Below are 21,787 nucleotides of genomic sequence, written 5' to 3'. Positions count from 1 at the left end.
CTAAGAAAAAAGTGCTAGCGTTGAACTAATGTATGCATATAGCTGCCACAAATGCAAATTCATATTCAAATTGTATCACTTACATTGGCCAACACTGCTTTGTTTCTTAGCAAGTATTTCACATATAGAAGTCTGATTAAATGTTATTCAAATAACTAATTCTTAGCTATTACGTTTAACCTCTAGTTTGAATCTTGCTATAAACAAAAAAAAAAAAATCCATTTGCAGTAGTAAGCTACAAGTTAAGAAGTTGCATGGTATTTCTGGGCTGCACAGAATACTAGACATAGAAAGGAGACCACAAACTCAGTCATGTGGGAAAGTTTGGGCAGATGACACTTCCCACTTTTGTATCCCTCAGACCATCTCAGAGTAACTACAAACAATGGGAAAGAGTGACTTACACGGCAGTTTGAGCTGTCTGAGAAGAATTTAGTGTCTGCACCAATACTTCGCTAAGAAGAGTTGTTGACTGAGCTCAGAAGTAGGCAGATGAACACATTATTCCAATGAAGGAAAAAACTGTAGTAATTTGTTCTTTCATGCAGAAGGAGAGAAGCATTCCTAGTAGACCACCTCCACTCTTTTCTTTGATCACAGCTAACTGCAGACAGCACACGGAGAGAGCAGAAGCCTAATTCTTTCAACAAGTTTAAGGCATGACAGAAACATGGATCCAGCAGGTGTCACATGTGCTACTGAGTTGTTTGACATTGCATCTTTAAGAATACCTACAATTTCATTTCTTAATTCCTCGAATGCCTTTGCACATTAAAGCCTCTCAGGATGACAAAGGAGGATGAACTTGAAATGAACGACAGCCTGACAACTTCTGCAAGTCTGTGCAAGACAGGGCTTATCCAGTAATGGTGAAGAGCAGCTGAGAGAGGACTCCATTTTCCATCTGCCAGAATTCACATGGATCTTCATATAAAATATGTTTTTCTGTGTCTCACTACCATCATTTAGAGGGCAAAGGGGATGAGGTATAGTAAATATAGGAGGAATAAGAGAACTTATTATAAGAGAAATCTTTTCTGCTTTTATTCTCAAATTTGTAAGCACACAGCTTGCTTTAAATGTTCACAAGCAAAGTTTAATTTAAATTGCCAAGCAAAGAAAATGACAGAGTACTCCTGAAGAACAAAAAAACTCAGATGGGAAAAGGAAAATATTCTTAAAAACCCATTGATCCTGATCTCATTTTACTTTTAGTAAAGCATTGATGTCAACAGTGTATTTAGGGTTATTGAACAAGAAGAAGATGACAACAGTCAAGCTTTCCCTTCAGGTGAAGTCATTCTTTTAACCACAATTCCCCAAGCACACTAAAAATACATCTTCATTGTCACAAGACTGTAACTTATCTTTAAGACAAGGATTAAATGCTGGCAGTTAGATACACTGCAGAAATAGAGGGATGGATTTTTCATTAAGATACAAAGTAGTCACTGTAATTAAGGTTTTAGTTCTAATAAACAGAAGGAGTGCAAGACTCTTTCCAAGATTCCGCCCCAAAAAGGCACGTTGCTCAGGGTTCTCAGTACCAGGGACAATGTGTACTGATGAGTGATTTGGGGCTCCTAAACTGTGGCTGCATCCTACTTGTTAGAAACTTCCTTTAAGACTTTGCACAAGCTACTTTCTTGCCTTGTACTTTAGTTTTCCCTGCTCTTATTATCAACTAACTTCTCACAGAAGTCAGGAAAATAAAAATTAGAGGTACAGTCACATACAGAAAGTGAGGTCCCTTCGTTATGTGAGGTTATTTGTAGCCCCCAGTGATGCAATTCTGCCTTGAAAGATACATCCACCAGGTGTTTTTAACTATAATAAATAGCTGTAAAAAGCAATGAGAAGAGGTACTCTGAATACAGGTCTTCTGTCTTTCCCCTGTACTTGCATTGCTCTCCAACTAAGGGCTTGGCTTCATGCAATTCCATGCAGCTCTGTATTTGCAAGAGGCAAGTGCCCCAACTTTAGTCAAACTACAAGAAGAGACAAGTGTCCAGCATCTCTTGCAACTCAGCTCATCTGCCTCGGAGCAACGCTTTTAGTTATATCCTCAAAAGGACACAAAAGCTCATGGCTTAATTTCTCAGTCAAAAGATGCTAGCATTTAGAAGAGTAAGAACTTGTTTTTGTAGCATTTTCATTTATCAGTTTCTGCCACTCTGGAGCCAACATATTAAAATCCCTTACTGATTGGCCTCCAGCAGTCCATAAAAATCTTTCGGTAAATCCTGCAGCTGGAGACATACAGCTGGTACCTTGCTGGCTGCACTAGGCAGCAAAAAGAAATAAACAGCTACTGTAAGAAAGAGTATTAACTTAGTTCCACAGAGCATTTAGAGGGTTGGGTTTTTTTGGTTTTGGTGGTTTTTTTTTTTTTTTTACTTTTGGTTTCACTTGGTTCATAAAGCAATAGAAAACTTTTGAAGTTCTCTGCAAAGGAGAGTTACTGTTCCCTGCCAGGAGATCCAGCTCTAGAGCAATTGATCTGGGAGATACACTCACAGAACTCCTGAAACCCTGGAGACATGGCTCTGGGACAGCCTGTTAAACAGTAACTGACCCCTTTCAAAGAAAATAGTTGTTGCTTCTTCATGTTAGCATACTTTTTTTTTTTTAAACAGTACACTAGAGATTTCTCACTAAAGGGTTTCAAAGCCCTTTGCAGGTGTGGAAAATGAGGCAGAGGCATGCTCATTAGCTCTTAGGAATCTCTGTATAGCAGAAGTTCATCTTTCTAGTCATTGTACATGCACAAGACACAGTCACGGGTCCCCAGACTGATGCTGCAACTCTGAGATCTTGACACTAGTCAATTCACAGACATATATATTAAGACTCCTGGTTTCAAGTATACTTCCTTTATTTTATTACAAGCAGCATTGAATGTTTCAGGGACTACTCTTGGTGGCAAAGAAAAAGTTAACACTTTCCAAAGTGCTGTTACTCACAAGACCATACTGACATTTCAGAAGTCAAGAGGAACTATTATTAGCTGTGTCTAATAATATTGCAAGTTCCCACCCATGGAATCTGTGTGCAATCCTCCATTGAATTGGCAGCAATTTGGCAGTATCACTGCCACACGATTTGAACCAGGCAAGTCTCAAACACTGATATAGCACTGTGTAGCCAGCCTGAAAATATCTTCACTGCTCTAGGGAGATGAGTGATCCCTTTGGAATTGGTTTTTGGAACCGTAAACTAATGAATCACTAACAGCTTTAAAGTAGACAAAATGTATTGCAACACAGCATGTAGTGTCGCAGAACCGAAGGAAATCTGTTTACAGTGCTTCAACAGACACTTGAAATCAAGATGCTCAAGAAGGATGAGGCTGTTAAGAGAGAAGCAAAACTCCAAGTGCTGTGAGTGCAGTTATCCTTACCAGGGCCAGTAGCCATTCCCTGGTGTCAGCCGTGGTCTCTGACCCCCAGGCATGGCAGCCAAGCCACAGCTCAAGGGAGGGTGTCCACGTGGAAAGCGGGCAAGGGACAGAGGAAGAAACAACACTCTTCTCCCGGGCCTGTTGGTGCATGTGCTTCAGTGCCAAGTACAGAGATCAGAAGTTACTTCTCTCGCATTCAGACATGTTCACTGCCTATATCCTCCCAGCCACAGCTGCCTGGAAACCTTGTCAGTAAGATTTACACTATATTTGCTAATAGGACAAGGTTGACACCAAACTTTGTATTCAAGCCAAGGGTCAGCCTTATGTATGTGGCTGGTGAGAAGAGGCACTACTTTACAGTTCAGATTCTTAATGAATCAGCACAGTCTGAAGAGAAACGCTACAAAATAAAATAAAATCCACAAAGAGTTGGCTGGGCAAGGTGAAGGCCAAAGCTCAAAAGCTTCGTCAACCTAAGGACACTCAAAGCCACAGCTATTGCTTAAGAAAGCTCCCTGCCCTACTTCTGTCCAGTCAAAGCTAGACTGTTATACAAATAAGATGCCTTGGGCCAGAAGGAGACTAAGCAAAAAGGAGCATAACTTTGAAGGGAACAGTTAAAATCTTCTGTAGGAAACGCAGCAAGTCTGATGTACTAGGTACTGCTTATCCAGGGACTAATTACATATTTTACAGCAAAGACTTACTAAATGAGACAGAATAGCAAGGAATCCCTTCCTTGAAGGATGGTCTTTAAATATTAAACTGCAGTCACGCTTTCTAGTCTCCACAAGTACTACACACCTTCCAGTCCAGCAGCCTGCTTTGGTGAGAAGCCTTGCCAATAACACTAAACAAAAACAGAGATTTGTTTACAGGTGCTAAAGTAGCTAGCTGATCAGACAGTTCACCGATTCACAACAAATGGTTGGAAGAAGGGCAAATTAAAAGACATGCTGATTATTATTTAAAGCGGATTGCTCAAGATTTGCTATTAACGAAATTCATGTCACCACCGCCACAGAAGGTGACTACACAGTGAACCAGGAAATAAGAAAGTGGATGAGAAAGGAAAAATGTTTCTCCCTGATGCACTGGACTTGACCAGCATTTGACAGGCAGCAGGGTAGTACAAATAAATCAAGGAGGGGCTATTGTTTAGTTTAGGAGCTTCAGACCCAAAAAATATCCCAATTACAGCATGCCAACTGCAAGGTAGTTTTTAAGATACCCAAAATAGTTATAGCAATACCAGATTAGAGCCCTACCCTAGGTGCTGGATAGCCTTCCCTCCCTTCACCAGAGAGACTTAAGGCAAAAAGTTTACCCTGATCACTTAATTCAAAACCTACCCCCAGAACTTGGCGCAAAATTCTGCACACCGTGTACATCTCTAACTTGCAGGTTGGGGGAGATGTACTGCGTGTACTTCCTCTGCTTTTAAAGCAAAGGAATGTGCTCACAAATCAACAACAGTTTTACAAGGAAATGGAGGGAGGATCTCCAGTTCCCATCATATTTGGAACCATATTCAGAACTACACATATTCTCCAGGAGCAGTCATGACATGGGGAGTGGCAGCGTAACAGGCCTGGCATGCCCCTGACTCAGCCATGCTGCTATTTAAAAACCCCAGCCCTTCTAGCAGAGGTTCACTCAGGGCAGGGCTGAGCCCTGCAGCGAGCTCACGCCAGCGCTAACTCAGCAGGGGGATTTACACCATACAGCACCCATGGAATTACTCGCTTTTTAAAAGCCACTCACTTCAGTATTAAGAGGTGGCTGCATCCAAGCTAACCAAGGCTGTAACTAGCTGAGGATGTCAGCAGAAACTTTCCATGGGAACCCGAGCCTTTTTTCTGTGTTTAAAGTGACAGTTGCAGTGATACTTTATACTTGAAATACAGACTCCTGCCCATCAGGCAAGTGAACCAAGACCAGCATGCCAATTATACAAGCATAGCTTATCAAACAGTAAAGATTTTGGGATGCAGCAGACCTGAACTACAGGCCAATCCCTGAACTGGAGAAATCAAAAGTTGACTTCAACCCCTACTCCAGTGTCAGGCCAGCTCACACACACTGCCCCAGGAACAGCAGGTATAAAACAGTGGATCTCAGGCTAGAAGCCTCTGTGTTACCCAGGCTCCCAAGGCAGAAATAAGAGGGCTAGTTTGCTTGCAGTCATTACACATGTACAAGGAAAAACCACAAAGTAACTGTTTTTCTATTTTTGTTTTCTTTCCAATGTTTTGAAAGGTCAAATATATTTGCACTCTGCTGCGTTCTCTTTATCAGTGCTTAAACGCAAGCACTGCCAGATGAGTCATGAGTGGTGCAAACACCCCAGAAATAAGGGTCAGAAGTAGATCCATTGTACAGGAATTGTACGCTCAGTTGTCAGGGGAGGGTTGTTTCTGTTTTAAGCACAGCAGAACCTGCAGAAAACCAACAGCTAGTTTGCAAGTGTGCCTGAAGTCAGGTTCTCTTCCCTTTAATCTTTGCTCTTTCAGCTGGCCTCTAAGAGATGTCAGAAAATAAGAGAAAGGGAATAAATCTGAAATTATATATTAGCAAAAGTGGTAGGGGGAGGGAAATAACATATCTGACAAAGCTTTGGAGCATTTTTCTCTAACAGCTGGCCCATAATACTCATTTCAGCATGACATTGCCTAGCTTTTCCTGCTATCTGTCCTACTTCATATTTATTGCTGGAAAGCCGCAACAGAGTTGTCCCTCCCCTACCAGGTTCTCTGGCCCTTTCCTACCTTTCCATTTTCTCTGGGACATACTCACTTCCACCAGTATGCAGTTAAAAAGTATGCTGGTGTTACACAGAGGATGTGTAGGAAACAGCCTTTCTAATATACACAAAATCATTTCAGACAGTTAAAGAAGTGACATACAAACAGTTTCAAAAGAAACTGCAGTGTGATCTCCTGCAGCGAAGGCTCATTTGGCCTCCCACCTTACGCCCAGTTTGTCCTCTGTTCTCTCCTTTCCCATTGCCTCCCCGGCCAACTAGTCAATTAGGGGAAGGTATCTCCTAAGTTCTATTTCATCTGTGCAGCAACAAGTTTCCCAAAGCATCAGTAGAACAGATTTAATGACCATGAACACAACAATGTCAAAGCAGCAGACAGAAATAAATATTATCCATTAAGATATACAGCAAATGATAATAAAAAAGTCCCACCAGAACATGAAGTGTAGAAGAGAGGAGAGTTCTGTGGCTGGGCAACTAATGAATGCTGGAAACAGATAAAGAGTGTTACAAAGGATTGAGTTTTCTGCCTCTCATAAACCAGCACACTGATACGCACCCAAATGTGCATAAAACAGAGTAAAATACTGCTGTTTCCTGATGCCAACAACTTCAGATCCAGATGTGAGCAAGAGCTCTGGGTATGGGCGTCAGCCTAAACTCTCAGGTAAGGTTGCATGCAAATGAATATGCAGAAATCAAACAGAATCGGACTAGATGATGCACTCCATTCTTGTATGCACCTGTTAACTGTATCACAACTGTAAAAGGCAGCTTTCCAAATCCTAAAAGCTGCAGAAATTTACAGGGTGTTGAATATTTTATTTTTTTTTCTTTTTCCCTTGGTCTTGTTTTCCCTTCCATTTTTGTTTGTTAATGTTTGATTGTCTTTCTTGTCTTCCTCAGTCAGCCAAGGAAAGGGACAAGAAATTCAGCAGCTATGTCAGCATGTTTATTACCAAATAACTGGCACTTCTGGCTCCGAGACATCAACAACTTAAAACCATTAATGGGGCAGCCAAATTAAATTCTCTTTTCCACATGTGCAGATAGAACGAGACTGCCTTATGGGACTCAGGGAGAAAGGAGTAGAGTAATATGAACAGACCAAGAAATGCACAAGATTTGTGGTGGATACACAAGTACTAACAGTACAAAGCTTGAGTTGCCTACCACATTAGCTAAAGGTTACAGCTTAACATTGCACTAACACTAGGCAATCCGCAGATTACTCAGTGAAAACAACCAGGACCTATGTCAAATGCTAAAGGAATGTGACTCCTTAGGTGTGTTTGGTTTTACTCATGCTGCAGGAAAATCCCTATCTTCTCATCTATCACCAAAGGAAAAACATTTATAAGCACCAAAAACAGGGATGGACTTTCCAAAAGACCCTGCTGAAGCCCCTCTAAGAGAGGACAAGACACAGTAGTAAAACGTATTCACCCTTTCCCCCAACACTAGAACTTAGAATCATAGAATAGTTTGGGTTAGAAAGGACCTTTAAAGGCCATCTTGTCCACCCTCCTGCAATGAGCAGGGACATCTTCAAGTAGATCAGGTTGCTCAGAGCCACATCCAACCTGACCTTGAATGTTTCCAGGCATGGGGCATCTCCCACTTCCCTGGACAACCTGTGCGAGTGTTTCACCAACCTCATTGTAAAAGATTTCTTCCTTATATCTAGGAAGTTCTGGAAGAAAGTTTGCAGTAGAAAAACTAAAAGCACTCAGAATCTTTGAATTTTTTTTGAGCACATGAAGTGGAACAGAGAAAATGTAATTTGAACAAGGAAATTACAGGAATGCTGATGCTTCCAGTCAGCCTGGAGGTAAGGAAGGGAGAATCACTTGTGCTGTACACAATTGCTTTTTCCTCCTTCGTGTCCCAGCTAGACCCCACAAACACAGAGCATGCAGAAATCAGAAGTCAAGTACAAGTTGGAAAAAAGATTTTGTTCACGTTCAACATGAGTTATGGCAAACAACCAAGTCTGTTTCTATTTTAGTCAAACTCCTTCAGCCAGCCATAATCAATGTTTAGTTCTCATGCACAGCAATAAACAGGTCCTGTGTTTGTGTGCCTTTGACTCATGAAGGAACAAAAGCTTTGAAAATCGTATTCAATTGGGAAGCAAGTGCAAAAAGATTGAATCCTCATTTCAGAGGGACATAGCCATACAGGAAGAGGCAGCTGTTCCACAGAATCAGAGATTAGCTTTCAATAGTCCATGCAAGTCTACAGATTCTCATATTTCGGGGCTTGTAACAAATGTTCCATCCCTGTGTCATCATCCCCCCAGGAATTCAAACATTTACATGCGTCTCACTAACAACAACACTTTAGGACATCATCATCACACTTCCAGAAGCTAGACATAGTGGAACAGCCATGATCAGGCAGTCAAACTCCTACCAGAGGAGTCCAAGCTTTTGTTAGCTCTGCCTCCTCCAATCTGAAGAAAAGAAGGAAGATGGGAACCTTTATCAGTGAACAGATGGTGGAGGAAATATTCTGCCATTGAGACTATGTCTCACATTGCAGTGGAAATATCCAGCACCTCTCCCCTACCCAAGCACTGGAAGGACAGTTGGTTGGTTGTTATCTGCCCGTCTTCTACCCCAAACTCTTTTGGTCTCAAGTGCTGTGCGTATATACAGTACCGCCAGCTCCATCCTCCTCCACCGCTCCAACTGATCATTTTGCAGCAGCCATCGCATACACGCCAGTTATAAGCAAGTACACTCCATTTTCCTTATGCCTAAAAGAACTCTGCACAGTTATGATTAGCTAAACATTTTCTCTTCTTAGTTTCCTCTACACATAAAACACTAGCTCTATAGATACAGGCAGTTCTTTGGCATATCATAACTAATTATATTCTTGAAAGTTGAGCCGCATTATTAAAATAGTACTACATACACCAGCTTCTGATTGGTCTAAAGACTGAATTTATTCTGGGCTCCCTCCAATCAGAATTAATCTTTCTATAGTACAATGAACTGTCACTACTGAATCAACACGAGCAGCAAGAGTGACAGCAGCCTACACCATTGCTCAACTAAGATAATAGAACTAAAGTCATTGAAACAGGCAGATGTTGGAGGCTGTCTCCCATTTCAGACTAATGTTCCTGTCGTAACTCAGCGTTTATTTTAGGGAAGCAAGGATAAATTCATTACCATTTGCAGGGTGCTCAGATATAGTAGTAATAGAAGACATGTAAGCCTCCCAATATGTACACAGTAGAAATGCACATGGCATTGATACTAACCATCCTTCACCTAGATAACGCAAAGCGAGGCGATGCAATCAATCCATGTCCACTGGAGACCTGCTCCCATATTAGTGTGATCAACAGTGTTCTGCTACTGCAAACTCAAAAAAAACTGAAGTTGAGAGATGTGAAACACCAGAAGTCATTGCCACAAGATACAGAAGTTTCACAATTTATTCCCAGCACCCTTAACTTATTTCCTGGTAACACTTTGTATCTGAAATTATCTTTTAAAGAGTTGATGTTTTGTCAGATTGCAATAATCAATATCCTCACTGCACAGAATGCCACACTTCTGCTTGGATAACTAAACTAGATCCAACAATTAGGGAAAACTATTGATGACATTTAAAACCAGAGATTGTATTATTCTTTGTCATTATTAAATGAGATCTTTTAATTAAAAGCATTAGAAGAAAACAATGATTCAAAAAAAATAGAAGCAAATGTCAGATCCTTATCTGCTTCTGAACAGAAGTATAAATGGGTGCAAAAAGGTGTACTTCCATTACTGCTAGGCTTTAATGACCATCCTTACATCTTTCTCCCACTGAATAACGTCTCCTGCAATGATATTGCCACATATTAAGGCAAGGCAATCAAATACGGCCCTAACTACTTTAGTGTTCAGGTCAGAGTTGTATATCAGTAACTTGATAGGATTATTGATATTCATAAATCAATATTTATAGAGTTCAGAGTCCAGTTAATTCAATCAGATAATGAATTATGAAGACAACAGACATTTTGGAAGAGAATAAAACCACTTAACCTGGCACACAACACAACCTTCAGGTAGCAAGCTAATACAAATGCCCAGAAATCAAAACTGATTTTTATGTATCATTCTATTTTAACTTAATTCTCATTTATCTTTACCCACAGGCTTTTCATTTTGTGTTTCACCTGAATAAGAATGCTAGATAATATCCGTGACTTCCTGGCCGTTGCAAGACCAGTTATCTTATCTTGGCAGAAGGTCAAACGGAACACCTTTTAATTTGGCCAGTTATCTAACTGTACCGAACAGCTCAAACCTGCAGCTGAGATACCCATTCCTGCTTCGTAGCACAGTTGGAGTTGCTCAGCTTCCTCTGACAGACCTCTGAAACAATGGGTTTAGTGGGGAGGGAAATGCCCATCCGATTCTAACCGCTAATTCCACCTCCTTTCACTTAGGGAGCAAAGTACCAGATGCTCTGGATTTCCTGCTTTGTCAACTATAGAGCAATGCTGTGTTCAGCTCTCACATTTTGATGTAGCTGTTTGTTGTCTGATAAAATGTGGTTCCTCAGGGAAAACAAAGGGTTGTCTCTAGAGAAATGTATAAATACACCTTATTTGGCAGTATGGGAACTCAAAGCCAGTAAGTTTGTCTATGCGAAAACACAAGATCTTGGGAACACTGTTCCCAGGGTATTCTCTGTTCCCAAGCAGTTACCAACAGTTGACTCAAAGTTAAAACGTAACAGATACACTTCACAGACCATCTTACATTAAGAAAACTATAATAGGCTGTGGAAGGGCAACTTTACATGATTCCCCCTGCACACACCCGGTCCTTGTACGCTGTCTATACAAGCTATGGATCATACTCCTAATTGATACATGCTGGGATAGCTCCCTAGTGGATCCAGATGAATTTACAGCAGCTTAGAATTTCTGCCTTTATAGTGACTCCATGGACAGCTGCCAGCTTTTATTTTACTCTTATGGGTTCAAAATTCCCCATGTTTGACTCTGAGACTCTTCTTTAAAGACAGTTTGCACAGAAACCCTTCTTGCAATTCCAAGTTATGCCAAGAAAATGAAAAGAAACAGATTAAGTGTCTATAAAGTAGATGAGCCGATTATCAGCGTGGTAAGTATGTTGTAACATGCTTTTTTGCTCCATAGCAATTCAAACAAAACTCAATGTGCTAACAGTTTTATGGATTGATTTGAAGCAATATGAGAAGTTATTTATCCTCTTTCTACCTCTGCCACAGATGTGTTACTGTCCATGCGGCAGACAGCCATTAATGTATAGAATCAGTACTCCTCCAGCTATGTTTCCAGCCAAGCTTGCCAACTTTGCCCTGCAGCAGACAAGGAGCACTTACACTTAACATAGCTCAGGGGAGGAAAAGGGGGTAACCTTCAACAGTAGTCTCCAGCACACAAGTAATAACAGCTAAGAAAAGCTTACAGGTATAGATATTTGCAAGGGAGTATCTCTTATGTCCTGAATTCAAGTTGTATGTATACATATTTCTTTGCATACAGCCATATTAACAGTGCTGTGACAGCTTAATGGCTTAGAACACGCAGGTTTCAGCATTTTGAGTCCTTGTTATGCAGAAGTGCCACAAGGTCCATCTGCCACAATTACTCATTTGCCAAAAACTTCTTCAAACTTTTAGAAACCCACTTTCTGTCTGCACTCCTATTAACACAGCCTTCATATACAGAAGAATTATTTGTTCTTCATTACATACCAGACTGCAGAGTCCTTGGGAATTAAATATTAGCTTTTAGAAATATATACATTGCCATTACCAATAAGGAATTAAACATTAGTCATTCACAGCAAGAGAACAAAAGAGTTTAGAGTGAAAGAGATAGCTATTATTAGGCGTTTGGGTTTTTTTGAAATGGGAGTAGAACCTTTATCAAATGGAGTCTGAGGAACCTCAGGCAATAAAAACATTCATCCTGGAGTGCTGCATATGGGTGCCCAATTTTGAGACACTTCAAGAGCTTGAACGTGGATGTTCAGCTCCCTAAAAGCAAGGTCCATAAAGATGCCAAATTAGACATCCATACATGGATATTCATAGATATCAGAAGTTATTTAAACACCTTAATCAGCTTTTTCCAAGTGGTTAGAGATACTGATAAACTGCTGTGTGCTGAAAAGATTCATCCACCCCTCTCTTAATAGCTCATATTTATTTGAGTCTGTTCTTAGAATTGTTTTAACCAGTTCCATCAAACCAAATCTTAAATTCCTCCTTTTTTCTTTAGCCAAGAAAATTAATGGTCCAAAACAGTAGAATATTGGATAAGTTAGTAGCGGAATGAGTTCCCTTCATACAAAACAGTAAGGCTTTCAAAGAATCAGATTCTTCCATTTGACAGAGAATACAGTCCGTATCACAACACTAAAAAAAAAAAGCAGTGGGCAAATTTCCAAGATCTTTGAATAATGAAACAGTCGTTAATAAAGCAAGTCTTATTTTTCACTCCTCCTTGGCATTTAGTATCCTACTGATTTGTATACACTAACATTGTACTAGCTGCAGGACACACAAAGTGACAGAAAAACAGTCTCCCATCTGGGACGGTCCCATCCATCTGGTGATTAGGGCAGGGCACAGTGCAACCATATGGCCATGATCAAGAACCCACTAATATCATCCAGAGTTAACTGGGAAGAGCTATAGCCCACTTACTCTCCTAAGGATGATAAATCCCTCTCATTCTGTCTCTCCTCCCCAGTGGACATGGTAGATTTGTCTTTTTGCCTGCACAGATGAAGCTTTGCTGGTTAGAATACTAGTGATACACAAAAAAGTGAGCTTGGTGCTTATATCTGTCAAAGACAGAATGAAGAAATTATTTCCACCAAACAATTAAAAATCCATTAACCTCACATTTCTGCTTCAAGTCCCAAATGAAGCCCCCCTCCTCCCAAAAAGCTTATGGTGGCAGAGGAACTCTGAAACCTGAGGCCAAAGGCCTGACATATAGCACATGGGTACAACCCACCAGCTGAAGATAACATTTAACTCCAGCAATGGTGCAGGAGGAGTATAGCAGTAACAGGTCTGTTATCTAGCCTGCCCTTACATATTAATAGAATGGGAAGAGCCTACTTATCTAACAAAACAGGAAGAAAACAAAACGCAGAACTTCACTTCTTGAACAGGCACCACTGTTGCCATCTACATAGTTCTAATAGTTCCTGTTGCACTGGGCTCTTGAGACACCTTTTAGAAATACTTGTTTCCTAGCTGACAAGTCACTAAAAATGAAGTCAGTAACTCCCAACGGGTCACGGCAAAGACATTACATGTGCTAGAATAACCTTTTTCAGTTTTGATCATCAGAAACAGAAACCAGGTCCCAACATATTGCCTGAACTACATCTTAAATTGAGAGATTGAGCCTCAAGCAGTACACAACAAAGTAGGTTTAATTGTAATGCCATAACTCTAGCAGCGTTTTCATGCCCAGTTTCCACTCATCTATTGTAACAAATCTCCCTTGCTCAGTAGTAAGGAGTCCGGTCAGGTCCTGTGTAAGAATATCTTTAAAAGGTTAGAGCTGTTGCCTAATGTCATACTAATTCACCAGGGGCCAACCTTCCCTCCAAGGCAACGTTTGACAAATAGCACAGCACGACTGTTGGAATGGCTCTGTGTTTTGGGAGACACCATCTTTTGAATGAGATACGCGAGTAGAAGATCTTTTTGACAACATAACCAAAAATGATAGCCTGAAACTGTCAGGAGCAAGTGTCAGCCTGCTCACAAAATGCTCATCAGAACAAGTAATTATACGTAATAATTGGCAACTGAGTTTCTCTAACATTTTAAAAGTATTTTTACAACTTGGATATAGTATAAGAGATATAGGACTTTTTCTCTAGAATTCTCAAACAATAAGCAGTCTTAAACAAAATAAAACCTACAGCAGCAAGATACAACAGGGAAACAGAATTTTAACATAATCGTTAGTGTTAGATCAACAGACTTTGTGTGAGAAGATTTTTCTTTTTTCCTGAAGCTGATTTTTTTTTTCTTTTAATACATGGGTGCTGACTTTCAAGCTGTGCATGGAGCCCTCTTCTGGAGAAATTTGAAAAAATAAAAGCTTAAGAATGCAGTAATGTGGGCTATACACGTGGATAAAGAGTTTTAGGACTAATTTTCTCTATACACTGTAATGACAAGCTTATGAAATCTATACTTTTTTCCACTTGACTTAGTTGCAAGCCAGTGGAACATGACAGTTATTGTTAAAGCTATCAAAATATTTTTTTCCCCTCATCTTGTAAGCTTTATTTAATTTTTGTGTTGATTCATCTGTTCACATGAAATGCATAACATACAAAAGCAAGCCTGTGAACAACTTTCAGTTTAAAACAAATATTTTTTTATTTAGAACTTGGAAAATATCCTTTGGAAAAAAATTAAAAACCACTCTGATTTGATACATTTAAAAATCTGTAATTACTGCTAACTGTACACTCTATAGTTAACTGCACAAGTTATCAGAGTACACTTATTTTTTATTGTCAGCTTCAGCTCAATAAGGCTGTCTAGTATAGATATACTTTGCAGTTTTAAAGGTGATCCTGAATTAAAGAATTACTTGAAACATATCTTCCTCAGCAATTCCAGCTAATGTTCAGTTTTCTTCTTGGTGAAAACAGGACAAACAATTGGTAGCAGGGTAGACTAAATCCTTGCAAAAGAAAAAAATCATTTATCATCCATCTGTTTACCGCAACTTTTACAAACATACTTGATGGGCTGAAAAAGCAATTCCCAATCATCATCATCCTTTAAATGACTCAAAAGGTAATATTATTTTTTTTATATTTAACAAATGCAGTTGAATTAGATGCAGACCAAGAAAACACAAAACCAAAGTTACTAGCTTTAGAAATGATCTATAATTTAAAATAAACCCTTTTTCAGTTCATGTTCTTATGAACATAAGAGTTTCCTCAAACTTTTTTCTACACTGCAAACTTTGCTATCATTACTTTGAAATTAAGTTATTCCTATCTTCTACTTCCACAGAAAGTATTGTATTACTAGATTGCTATTGCTTAGAAATCATTTTATCAAAATTGAGCTTCGCAGGTTCCACTAGCAGTATATTATTATCTGAGGCATTATTGCTACTGCTAATGGAGAGAAAACTTATGAGAAAAAAATCCCCAAATGTGTTACAACCACTACACAGCCAGATGGCCGCATTTGTTTAATATGTTGTTTCTCACATTCTTCTGTTTACTTTTCCTCTCACATGAAAGTTGTGCATGTGGCATGTCAAAGAGAAAAGCCAAACAGCATTTCAGTAATTCCCTTCTTCCCTAGCATGCTACCACCTTCAGTTCATACTTTAACCTGCCAATACTCAACAACGTCATACCTGAAGGCAGATTTACGTACAGTTCCTTATTATAGTCTAATTGATTCCCTAATTCATTAACTCTTAGACATGATCTATAAAGTAAACTTGGAGATGTGTTAAAACACCAGGTAAATCACATTGCCAGATAAAGCTACATACGCTAATAAAGAAGGTGGGGTGCAGTTTAAGCACTTAAATACAAAGCAATGCTAAAGCACAAGCAGCTCAGCCCAGAAAGAGAAGAAACTCTGAAGTATCTCTGAAAGTTATCAGTAAAGCACACAGTTGTTTTCAGAATCAGGTGTTTTGCACCTTGTCAGATTTTAAGTAGTTTCCAACATTACAAAAAAATGCTAGCTATGTGATTTAACAGGCCTTAGAAGTCTGTCCTCCTCTGTCATATACATACTGCTTTTCCTACAAGGGACCACTAAAGAAAATCCAAACTCAAGCTGATTAATTCATTAGTCTGCTAATGAAGATGGACAAAAAAAAAGGACTGAAAACACAGAGAAAGCCAAGCAAACTGCAGTCTAGACGGCAATTCTCAAGCCCAAGGCGAAGGACCACCAGCTCAGTATATCTACCTTTACACTGTCTGTGCCCTTTCTCCCCAGCCCCTCTGCTCCTTGAGCATTGTCTCCCACTGTCAGCTTTGCCAGCCCCGCTGCATCTCAGCCCACTTTGACAACTTCTCCTCCCCAGGAGCCCTGTGGGCATCTGCAGCCCACCAGAGAGCCATTCAGCCCTTCCCAGGAGCAGCAGCTTGCCCACTCGCTGCAGCCAGTCTCAGCAGAGCTGGGGAGCAGCTGCCCACTGGCCAACCCTCCCACAGAGTCCACAGAGCCTCAGCCCCAGCTGTTAGGGAGGTCCTGCAAGAAACTCTGGGTATATCCCCAGCACATGCTGCTCTGGCCCCTCAAACTCATTCTTCACTAGTGCATTCAGAGACTGTACCTATGGCCCAAAGCAGCTGCTTTCATTTGTTACACTCCCTGTGTAATTGTTATCCTGAACCCACCCAAATGCCTATGTGCTTGCTCACATGAGTCCCCAGTCACCAAGTCTCCTACTGTCCAATAACTTCAGCCACCCACACTAATGCTTTTACTCCTTATGAGGGTAAGCCAGGACCAAAATATCCTAGCCTTGATCCACAGCATATATGCATTCAGTTCACCCTACTGCTTCCTACTTACACACTCTTGATGTACCTCCTCTCAGCAATAAAGCTCTCCCTACAGCGATCCCTCACCATTTTTCTCATCATCATGCTATTTTGGAAAAATCAGACTAAATGCCTGCTGGAGATTGCTGTTACACAAACACAAGTGCACAGACTCAGTGTCCCAAGCACTAGTTTGATGCTCCAAAACCTACCACCCCCCTAAGGGTTAACAAAACCACTCGATCGCCAGTCAAAAAGGAATTAACTTTTCTCTCTACTCAGCGCACAGGATGCCACTGTCACTAAATGCAAGAGTTTACAGAGCTCCAAAGACAAAAGAAGGAAGGATGCATTTAAGCTGGACAACAACAAAGGATTTTCAAACATCCCCAGAGCTTCCAAAAAGTGAGCCCTGTAACAGCAGCGAGAGGAAAAGAGAGCAACCAGAAGGTACCGAGAAGTCGAAGCCCAGCAAGTCCCTTTGCTTTGACAGACAGCAGCAGCAGCAGCGCTTTAGCAGCTCCGTGTTTTTAAGGCTGGGTGTTTTTTCCTCTGCTTTCTGGCAGAGGGGGATCTATTACGTTTAATAAGAGAAAGGCTACAAAGCAAGTCACTAACAGAGTATTACACATCTATCAAGAGCGTACGGGGAAGGGAACCTTCTGCAAGGTCTGATTTTATTTTTCCTCCATATTCCCCCTCCTCTTTTTTTTTTTTTTAAAAAAAGGCAATAAATAATGTGAGCTGCCTATAACAGCCTATAACCTTACTACCCGGCAAAAGCCACAGAGGAAAGAGGCAAATCAAAGTTGCAGCATTTGATATGACAGAAAATATTGCTGCTGCAGCTGCTACCGAGACACTTGAAAGATTCTCCCCACCACCCTCCCTGAAGGGAAACAAAAAAATGCTATATATCACACAGCAAATTTGTTGTAATTGTAAATCAAGGAACTACGAGATTCTACATTCCTAGCAACTGGCTTATAGCAGAGATCTTGCATCTTTCAACAGTAATTCAATCAATGTATAATTACTCAGAAATCAGACCTGAATTACAAATACTTTCAAATCCAAATGCACAAGAGAAGGAAGATGAAAGAAAGCAAGGAAAACACACACATTTCTTACCTGGGACAGCAGAAAGGACAGAGCAAGTTGAGTTTTGTGCTGCATTTTGCCAGACTAGAAGGTACCGGAGGCTTTTTCATTCATGCACTCGGCTGCACTGAGCATATTTTCACTGTGAAACAGCCTTTGAGAAGAGACTCTGCCTTGAGAGCCAGCCAACTTCCCAAATAGATCAGCAGCATCATCACTAAAGCATTGGATAGAGTCTGATGACCAGAACCAATGGCTTTACAAGGATGATTTCTTCACAAAGCATCCCCATTTTGCATCACACATATTGGGCAAGCACCTCTCACAAACATAGCACCTTTAGAAAGCATTTTGCTTTGGTTATTTGTGTGTTTAGTTTCAGTCTAACAAATCATGCTTTACAGATCTCAATAGTATTTTCCCTTTTAGAGAATGGAATTGCACAGAGAGAAATAAGAGCAACTCTGAGCACTGCTGCAAAGAGATTCCCTTTATTAAAATGTTAATAAGGTATGCTTTATTTTCAATAAATCAAAAAAATTACCACTGCAGCTTTAGTTACTTCCAAACCTTAGAAGAAGAACACAGTGAAATTTTTCAGCACAGCAGAAATACAGATTATGTTTTGTGTTTTCCCCTCAATCTCACAAATCACAATGAAGACAGATCAATTCTAGCCTGCAGAAAAAATCCATCATAAGGCAATAGATTTTATTAACTGCTCAGGTAATGGCAGAACTGGCTTTTGATTCAATGAACTTGAATCTAGGACAAAGTTTCAAAGGTGCATGCCCTTCAATTACAAAAACTTTTCCTGTGTGGAAGAGGGGACCCCTGATGTTTCAAGAATCTGCTTTCTCTGGATTGGTTATGTTGCAACCCAGCAACTAATACCAGGCAGATGGACCAAAGATTACGAATGAATTCCTCTGTGTGCGTTTCCAGCTCCACCTCTCTTGCCACTCCCCATTATCACAACGGTCCAGTCCTTTTTTGACTTGTCTTCTCGCAATCACCAGGGTTATTTAGCAGTACCCTTCCCCCATTTTCAGTAGGGTCAAAATGTCTCCTCAGCTCTGATGACTGATCCTTTTCCCTTGCTTGCTCATCCAGAAGAGCCAGCTGCCACCACTTTCTGCTCTGCCCCACCACAGGTGGCTGCTGCAGCAGTAGGAAGGAGCAGAGACATGAGAAGGGGAAGGCAGGTAGGCAGATAGAGATATACATTCAAAGGAGCTGCCAACCACTTTGAGCTCTTCAGCATTTGCAGGAGCTTCCTGCTGTGCATAATGTTGGGTGATAGCTTCCTCAACCACTCCTAGTCTACTGCTCGCATCTTCCTTCACTCACAGACCAGACCAAAACTGAAGGAAAACACTGTCCTTCAAGTCTAAGGCCTCACATGCGGTAACAACTTTCCTCCAGAACCTTAATCACACATAAGTATAAATTAATACTGCAGATGGATCAGAATTCAAAGCAAACCCCAGAATTCAAAGCAGAAACTACCAGTAGCAATAATTACAATGCTTTGTGTAACAGCATAAGGTTCACCACTTATACATAAAAAAGGTAGGTTGCTTTATTTATTTTTTTTTAAAGCAAGAAACCAGCTAAGCAGGGTAACTTAGAGCTCTTTATGATTAAAAATAAGTGAGTGACCATCTCCCATTGGTCCTTCAGGGTCCCAGGTTTCCACCACATCTAAATCCCAGCCTCAAGAGAGGCACCTCAGAGGTTTATAAACAAGGCTGTGGGGTTTTCATGGAGCATAACCTGTAATTGACAGCACCTGTAGTACCACAGTACACACAGCCTTTGTATGGGAGCACTAGGCTTTAGACATTCTTGTAAGCCCCACAAACAGGGGCCAAAGAGCTGAGCGAGTTACCAGACCAACCAGAAGTAGGTGGTGTCTGAGAGAAACAAAGGCATATCTGCATCCTGTTTCACAGGAAAGGGACTCATTTAAATTTAAAAAAAAAAAAAATCATCAAGTCACAAGGTAGATGATTCACTCCAAGATCATGCTTGCAGTAACGTGATATTTGAGCCAATACGAGCAGTTAGTTTCTGTACGAGACACAGCATAGCCAAGGGGGTAGAGAAGGGAACAAGGAGCTTAAGACTTTCCCTACACTCCCACAGCCACAAAGAGCAGGGCTAGACCTGCTGCCATGGCCTCCCCCCTCACCACAGGGGGGGCAGCCATCACTGCAGGGGCCTCCCTCCCTCCCTGATAGGCCCCACTCAGGCCTCCAGCCCTTCACAGCCAAAGGGAGCCACGTACCACAGCCCTTTGCCTCCAGAGACAGCAACTACCCTCTACTAACAATAAAAAACAGTATTATTTAAAAAAACCCACCCTAATTCACTAACCTTTTACTTCCAGTCCTACACAACCTGTTTCTCCTGTTGCAACCATCCCTCTTGCTTTGTCCCCCTGCTCACAGCTGCACCTATTTGTGCCCTGGAAGGGTGATTAACCACTCCTGGACGGGTAATTAACAGCTCCCAGGGGTTAACCCTTCACAGACTGCTGCCAAGCCCAGGCTGGAACACCGGTGTGAGACAGCCATGTCCATCCCCAGCGCACAACCCACACAGGGCCCTGGCCACCTTTGGGACATGGTCCTTTTTGGCACTGCTCATCTGAGGTAAAATCTAGCACACAGCAGCCCTGGATGCTGGAGGGGGGGGGTTAACTGGGCTTAACTGGGGCCTCCAGCAGCGGGAGGTGGGCAGCTGTTCGACATCAGCCCCTGAGGCCCAGGAGGAGGATTTGGCTCCTTGCAGGTGGGCCCCAGCGGAGCTGTATCTTCTGGGGTCAGGAGCAGAGTCTTCTCCGTTAATTAGGTTATTAATGAAAAGCTAGTAGGTTATTAATTAGAAATTAAGAGTTGGTTCCTCAGTCCTTCTCAGCCTTAGGTGACAGGAGGAGGTTCAAACTCTATAAAACATTTCTGAGGAGCAGGCCAGGAGGCAAGGCTCCAGGTGATGGAGGATGGTTGCTCTCTAATCCTCCCCTTGAAGCAATTGTGCTGCACAAATGAAACATGCAAGTTGTGGGGCAATGGAGTGACAGCAGCAGAAATAAGAGCCTCAGGTTTAGGGCATAGTCAGAGGGGAGGCTCCAGGGTTCAGGCCTTTCCTTCTAGGGCACGATGTGCTTCTCTTACCCGCTGCCTGCTGATGTAAAATGCATAGTAAGCTCAGGCAATGACTGAGAGGGGTTTTGGTTTGTGAGCAAAGAAAGCTCCTGCTCACACCTTTTCTAGATCCAAGCCTATGTTAGCTGCTCTGCAGTCTTTACGTGCAAGATGCCATCATTTTTACTTATAAAATCTTGGGCAACTTGGCACCTCAGCTCACTCTCTCTCCATGACGTACTCTGGCGTTAGAGGCCAACACTGAGCTGAGGCTAATATGAACAGTATTAATTGCCTGCAACACGTAAGGTGGTGTGAGAGATAGACCCATTAGCAGACGAGGGAGTGACTGTATGCTGCCAGAAATGCCTTCTGACCTTTGGAAGATTTGCCCTGAGTAGTTTGTAAAAGCTGAGGATCAGCTGCTATGAATCTATCAGACCAAGGGAAGTTTAATTTCACATTAAAGTGAGTCACATAAGAAACCTGGATGCAAGAGAGAGGGACTAATTTCCCCTGCCACAGTACTGGCAATGTATATAGTCCTGGCTGCTACACCACACTGCAGTTTCTGAGTCCTTCAAGCTTGGGAAAAGGTTTTATCACTGGGAAGCAGGGGGGTGTGAGCTTGAGTGGCATGTCTCTAGGACAGAAGGAACAAGAAGAACACATCTCCAACATGGGAGCATAATACAGTCCCAGACGACTCAATCAGCATCTGCCCCTAAAGGACAGGTATAGTTGAATTTCTTTTAGGGCAGATGGGCCAAGCACATAGTGGAACAGAAATTCAGT

The 21,787-nt window shown here is 41.4% G+C and overlaps 1 protein-coding gene across 2 annotated transcripts in view; it reads right to left on the bottom strand.

Annotated features, from left to right (window-relative positions):
* CDH13 (cadherin 13) overlaps positions 1-18,026 on the bottom strand; it is a 507,409-nt gene extending 489,383 nt beyond the window's left edge. Inside the window, exon 1 of one of the 2 annotated variants that reach the window (XM_054197627.1) lies at positions 17,874-18,026. In XM_054197627.1, coding sequence (XP_054053602.1) covers positions 17,874-17,918 — 45 coding nt within the window. In that variant the 5' untranslated portion in view covers positions 17,919-18,026. The remainder of the gene's footprint in view (positions 1-17,873) is intronic. The other variant, XM_054197628.1, reaches the window with a different exon arrangement.
* Positions 18,027-21,787: the final 3,761 nt, after the last annotated feature.

Source organism: Rissa tridactyla, chromosome 4 (assembly GCF_028500815.1).
Source record: "Rissa tridactyla isolate bRisTri1 chromosome 4, bRisTri1.patW.cur.20221130, whole genome shotgun sequence".
Taxonomy (NCBI): Eukaryota; Metazoa; Chordata; class Aves; order Charadriiformes; family Laridae; genus Rissa; species Rissa tridactyla.
Note: the sequence above shows the minus strand (reverse complement) of the source record. Positions and strands in the feature narration are given on the sequence as shown.